We start from the raw sequence: 6,812 nt of genomic DNA on the forward strand, positions 1-6,812 counted from the left end.
CATGGCTAGCTCATAATTCTTCACTGCTGCATGAATAGCCCACTCGTACTTTAGATGGATGAGACGTATACAAAGCTATTTGAACTATACCTTCTGTATCCACATAGTATTTTCCTCCAACATATAGGTTCAATTTACACATACACACAAATGTGCAACTTGAGGGATCTTGCATGCCTTATTGGGCCATATATCATGACGAACATCTGGATCCTCTGGCTTCCTGAAGGAAGGATGTGAATTGAAGAGAAGCAGGTAAAGTGAGCTTGCACTTCCGTGCTCCAGCAATCCTCAAACAGAAATCAAGCAGGGTGATGAGGCTGGGACAGATATCTCATCAAATTAACAAGCGTTAGAAAGTGTGATGGGATGGAGTTTGTTACCTGCTTGCCTCCTTTGGGCATGGAGAGAATTTATTGCTTAGCTTCCACATAGGCCATAGCAGCTACAAACAATATTAAAAAAAAATCTTAAAATTGGACAAAGTGTTAAGAGTGAAAAGATTGAAGTTCCCCAGGATACTGTGTATATACAAGATTTCAATAGCCTTCTGTCAAAACTCGAAAGAAAACGTATTTTCAATTTTAATTTTTTAATTAAACTGAATATGCAACACACACAAAACAGGCCAACTCTTTACTTGACTAGACATTTCTCATCTTCCACAACATTCAGTAGCTTTTTAATACCAAGCCAATTATATTATATTTAAATATTTTGATTATTTGTAGACGGTTTTCTAGCAACATAATTACCTTTTTCCCTCCATCAGAAATCTGCAATAAATTACTCTTTCAACCCAAGATTTTACACTAGCAAGACAGACGAAGTTTAAAGCATAAAAGCAAATGCTTCTCTTGTTCTTCAAGGAAAGCAAAAAGATGATCTGCCATTCCGAATGATGCCTTTCTGGAAGCCACATAACATCCTTCAACATTACAGCGATAATTGCACAAGAAGGCTAGATTAGTCTTCTTCTGTCTTACCCTGAGTCCCCTAAAACATCCTAATGATATCCTGTTGAGGTTAACATCAAGTCTTTGAAAAGGATGTAGACATAAGAAGTTAGAAAGGAATTTAAGCTCTAATTCCCAGACCATCCGTCTGACCCTCCCCCGGGGGCCTAGTAGGGAATTACGTATTAACAGCATTCTTTTCATCTCATATTCTAAAAGACCAGCATCTGAAAGGGAATGAATGGGCAATGAGCAGCAAGCTGACAAACCACGTCAAGCCTTAAAATGAGCTTTCATTGAGCACTTTTTCATTGACCCGATCACCATTGACGTGAAAGAAAATCTCAGTTGTCAAGAGGTAGATGAGTCCCCTTTCTAGAGGGGAAAGCAAGGCACTGAGATGCCTTGCGGTCGGCTCCACAATGTTCAGAGGCAGCAGCATCAACTCAGAGGCAGGAGGACCTGACTACAGTTATGCACGCAATGGCCGGTGCACAGCAGTGGAAGGAGAAGGAGAACGTTGGTCCCCTCCTGTAGCCTGTGCTCCATCTTGACGTATGATGTGCAGAGCTGATAGAAAGGTTGGAACTCCATTTTAAAGTGGGCGGCTTGTGTGTTCTCCAACATCAAGCCCAAGAGATCAACACAAGGAATGGTTACTGATAGTGACTTCCCCAGCCTCAGGAATGTAGAGTATGTTGAGACAAAATAGAAGGTACAAGATCAAGACATGGAAAGCACAACTAAAGGGAAGTTAATACATTACTGAAAATCACAACTTCAGCTTGATGTAATGCCCTCCGAAGACATATTTATGAACACAGTTAAAAAGAAATTATCAAACACTTGGATTTGAAAATCAGAGAACATCTGTGAGCTGATGTAAGCGTTCACTTGCCTTTACCCAAGGAATCAGCATATCATACAAGATAGTTCTCTCCTTAGAATACAAAATATATTATTATAGACTGTACATAATTTCCCATGTTCCCCAAATACATTAAACAGTAGAGAAAAATGCAGTTCTTCCTCCTAGCAGCGGTATTAGTCGAACAAACAAGGTGGCCAGAGTGGAGATACGTTGGTGGGGGATGGTTTGTGTGATGTGTGGGAAGATAAACAACCATAGTGTCTGTTAGGCTCATAACGACGTCCAGCGACGCCAGCACCCACTACTGTGCAAGTAGCCAGTATATCAGTGATACGCTGACGTAGATGGCACCCAACACGATCCAGTTTATTCTTGTGATTGGTGACCCATGGTTACCTGTCACATGGAGGACGGCTTTGGAAGACAGGGTGCCACTAGAGTTTTGGGCTTGAGCCACATAGAGGCCAGCGTCTGCCTCACAGACCTTTGGGATGAACACCGAGTGCTTTGTGTCCTTGTGCAACACCTGTAAGTGTCCGTCGGCACATAGTGGCTGGCCCTTCTTGAACCTAAAGCAGAGAGTCAGGCTTAAGTCACGGCCACTTTGTGATTCCATCATTTCCAAGTTCTCGTACTGATTGCAGCCAGGCCCATGCCCACTGCACTATTCTCTAGTATTAGCAGGAATCGTCTAGCTACAATAGATACCAAATGAAACTGCTTAGCAACCTGTAGCCAGAAAATTACATTGATTGACTCAGAGCTTGTTTTTTAAAAGTTCCATGATAGCATTTAACAGAATATCATAGATGAAAATTCATACATCCATTTATTCTTTCAAACAGACACACACACACACACACACACACACACACACACACACACACAGATACACGGACGCGCACGCAGCAGACCATCTGATCATGCTGGGTCACATTTGCTCCTGGCAACAGTGTGTGTGTGTGTGTGTGTGTGTGCGTGCGTGTGTGTGTGAAGTGGCATACACACATCCAGCCTGCTTCACCCTATCTGCAGCTTGTAGCTGCAGCTGTGCCTTCTGTTTGGTGTCTGCACAGGGGTGAGGATCATCTGCCCTTCGTGCTCATACAGCGCAGCCTCCCAGCAGGAGGAATGCACAGTGTGGAAAAAGGCCTTCACACCACTCCCACTGAAAGAAGCTCTTTTCATTGGTGAACTAGGTCCATTCAAAGACAATGGCTTCCCCTTATAAAAGGCATTTATGACATTACCTCTCGACTATAAGTGATCTATTTCTAAAATTCCTCTCTCTACATGAACACTTACCTGGATCGTTTTAGGTAGCAAATAATTGATTTCTCACACTTCACATGTATGCCTTTATAAACACTTTCTTCCTTATGGGAACTGATGAGAAACGCATGTCAAGGGTCTATGTAAGTGTGTGTGTGTGTGTGTGTGTGTGTGTGTGTGTGTGTGTGTGTGTAGAGACCAGATGCTGATGTCAGGTATCCTCCTTTACCATACTGGATTTTATCATCTGAGCCAGGGTCTTCCCCCATGAGCTCATGGGTTCAGCTACTTGTCTCCATCACCCCAGGACTGAGATCTCGGGGGCTCTTCACTGTACCCAGCTACTACCATGAGATCGGGTCCTCATGTTTGATTCAGTCCCTAAAGCCAGTTTTTTGTCCACACTGCCTAAGTGATACTTTTGCTCTCTAGAGTGTCCTGAGCGCACAGCTTCCTTGTAGTCTGTCAGGTGCTCACTGAGCACACCTCTGAGCTGATGGGAAATGGACTTACGTTTTGTAATCATTCTTCAATAACACATATGTTGCCACAATTCTTCAGCCATCTGTACTAACCCTAATGAAGCTACTTGTTTGTATGGAGAAAAATAAGAAACACCTTAGGCGTCTTTCTTTGGGGTGAACTAATTTTAATTATGAGGCAAATACCCATTGAATCCATAAATATAAAAGTATTGATGTGTAAAAACTATGCAATCGTAAAAATAAGAAAACAAAAAGTGCTAATTTCTGCACTTACACATGCGCAGATTTAGTATTTGAATGCCAAAGTTTTCTCGTAAATTCTTTAAATAGTTGGGTCACAAGTCAACTACCACCAATGGGACATGCAAAAATAAAACAACTTTTACCAAAAATTCCTGATAAATAAAATACAGTACACTCCCTCTTGGCCTACAAGTCTAAACTCGCTGTTACCTGTTAGTTTGTTCTCAGATGACTCTGTCTGGGGATGAAGATTTTGTTAAGGCTTTAAAAAGTAGCCCCACAGAAAAACTACAACTACTTTGTTGTTCGTGGTGAGTGGGTCAGACTCTTGACTGTGCAGTTTATTTTTACCAAGACAAAAAGGCAACAACGTCTCCAGAGTGAGGTCACATTGCTCACAGCTCAATGATTATATCACTTTAAGAAATGAGTTTATTATCAACCACCTGGAGTAACTACAAAAGAAGTAGTTCACCTTTCATAGTAAATATATTTATAAAAAGGAACCTTAGCAAAACAAATATCACCAAGGCGGCACCGTGGTTCTGCTGGGAAGATGAAATGAACAGATAAAGGAAAAGAATAAACTTAGAGTTTCTTAGGCTTTTTAGGGTGTTAAACCAAGAAAATGCTATACCAACGTCAAAACAGACAATGGGGTTGGTATTTTGAGACCTGATTATTAGAAAGGAGGAATGTTAAATGGAAAGAAGAACCAAACAAAAATCAATATCCATGCTTCTGGAGGCTGTTAAATCCTTCTCTTAAATGGTTACTCCCCTCCTCCTCCCCCGCCCCTGCCAAGGGTACTAAAGGACTTTAAGTTAAATAAAAGTTGAGGTGTGCTGTGAGATCAAACCATGCAGAAATGGGTGTCAGGAGTGTTAGGCAGCCAGCCCTGAACCTTTAGGTTAGTCCACACATTACAAGGTGCACTCAACAGTCATTAGTTCCATCTACGGTTTCTCATTATAGGCTACCCACCACGTCAGCGTAGGCTCTGGGAATCCTGTTACTTCGACTTCCAAAGTCACCGGGGAACCTTCCGTGACAGTTACATTGGACAGCAACCTGGAGAAATGAGGTGCCTGGCCAGCTAGGCTGACCACGCTGTTCCCGGCAGATGAGTGTTTCCTGTCTCCTTGGGGACCCTCTTGCCTCCTGCTGGCGTCTGCCTGAGAGCCCAGGCCAGGGGGTGCATCAGGGGGATCATGCAGCCTGTCTTGGGTTTTAGTGACATTAGAATCAGCATGCACTTTCTCCTGGGTCTCTAGAGAGCTCTCCCGAGCCTGGGAGCCTTGCTGTAAAGCTCTGACATGCACTTCCTGGGGCATGCTCGTCGGACATTTCACATTGATGCCACTCATCTCTACCGGTCCTTTGGAGGTTAATGAGGTTCCGGCTTTGAATTGGGGGTAGGGCCTCTCCAAGTGAGTTGTAAATGTGTCTTTCTTATTAGGGCACCCATCAGCGAAAGCAACGGGTGGCAGAAGAACAGATTCCTGGGACTGCCCTAGAACAGCAGTCCCTGTGTGTGTCCTATAGCTGCCGATGTGGAGCATGGGGGCTGCAGAGCTGGCAAGTTCTTCCACCTCCATGTCGGATGGTGCCAGAGGGGACTCCGGGCTCATCGGCAGTGGAGGCAGGGAGATGTCGTCAGATGAGATACACTCAGACTCCTCTCCAGACAGCATGTCTTCCAGCATCAGACCCTGGGCACCGCCCTCTTTTTCAGGCAAGGACTGTCTCAAGTCCATGGGAAGCCCATGCTCCAATCTTCCGTTCATGCCCAAGGTATCTGCTCCTCGCACCTGCCCCTTCAAAGGAGAAAAGCCAAAGTTTTATTAGGTGGGCACAATTCTGTTCCCAGCTTCCCATTAGTGATGCCCTGAACGAGATGAAAATGTGTGATGTGCTAAGCCTTAAGATGGAACACGAGTCCCTGAACTCCAAACGTTTGTTTGCAAATAGTTCATCCCCATGACTAAAGTATCCAAGCTGCCCTGAGTGAAATGAGATCCTCTTAACAGACATAGGAAAATTCTCTCTTGACCCAATCTGTATTCAGTTCTTATTTCTCTCCAGTTATCTTAAGAGAGATACTACAAGTGTGTTTATCGAATAAAGGCCTCCTGGGAGCATAGTAAATCGTGTCTAAGATGCCAACCGAGAATTACCCACAGAGGAATCATCTCAGCAAGCAAACTAGGATGTGTTTTATGTAAATGTTCTTCTCTCACCAAGTCCATTTGGCTCTTGGCCCTTCTGCTTTTGTGATCAACATGGGCATAGGCAGGTGGTTTTTCCAGTCATTGTGAAACGTTGCGATCACTGCTTTTAAAGCTCACTGAGGCCTAGTTTCCTAGAGCTGTACAGTTTTCATTTGTGAAGGAGGTATCTAAGCATGCATAGGTACCGGCCATCTCTTCTAGTTTTCCTAGCATGGAATTATTGTTTCTATAAGACACTTGTCTCATTGTGATGATTTCTGGAAAAAATAGCTGGGAAATTCTGCTCTGACTTGCTAAACAGAACTCTGCTCTAAGTTGGCTTTTCTTCTTTCTTCCGTTGCTCTGTTTCCCCGCTAATGCTCTTTCCCACCATCTAGACAGATGTATTAGCTGTTTGGTGTTTTTGTTTGTTTTGCTGTCTATATGCTATGTATATGATTATATATGTGTGTAAACTCACTTGTGTACATGTGTGTGTGGAGGTCAGATGTCCACATTGGCTGTCTTCCTCAGCTGTTGTTGCTGTTATTACTACTGTTATTATTATCACTAATACTAATAATATTATTTTACTTGATACTTGCAGTTCACCAATTCCAGACTAGCTGGTCAACAAACCTTAGTGGTTCTGCTGTCTCCATCTCCTCAAAGCTGGTATTATGGGTACACACTAGTACTCAGAGCTGATATCACGGGCACACACTAGTACTCAGAGCTGGTATCACGGGCACACACTAGTACTCAGAGCTGGTAT

The 6,812-nt window shown here is 43.3% G+C and overlaps 1 protein-coding gene across 1 annotated transcript in view; it reads right to left on the bottom strand.

The window, feature by feature from the left end:
- Positions 1–519: 519 nt before the first annotated feature.
- Positions 520–6,812, bottom strand: part of Ccdc141 (coiled-coil domain containing 141) — a 152,643-nt gene continuing 146,350 nt past the window's right edge. Inside the window, exons 23-24 of the mRNA XM_005346624.3 lie at positions 4,812–5,644; positions 520–2,396 (exon numbers count right to left, since the gene is read on the bottom strand). Coding sequence (XP_005346681.1) covers positions 2,129–2,396; positions 4,812–5,644 — 1,101 coding nt within the window. The 3' untranslated portion in view covers positions 520–2,128. The remainder of the gene's footprint in view (positions 2,397–4,811; positions 5,645–6,812) is intronic.

Source organism: Microtus ochrogaster, chromosome 4 (assembly GCF_000317375.1).
Source record: "Microtus ochrogaster isolate Prairie Vole_2 chromosome 4, MicOch1.0, whole genome shotgun sequence".
Taxonomy (NCBI): Eukaryota; Metazoa; Chordata; class Mammalia; order Rodentia; family Cricetidae; genus Microtus; species Microtus ochrogaster.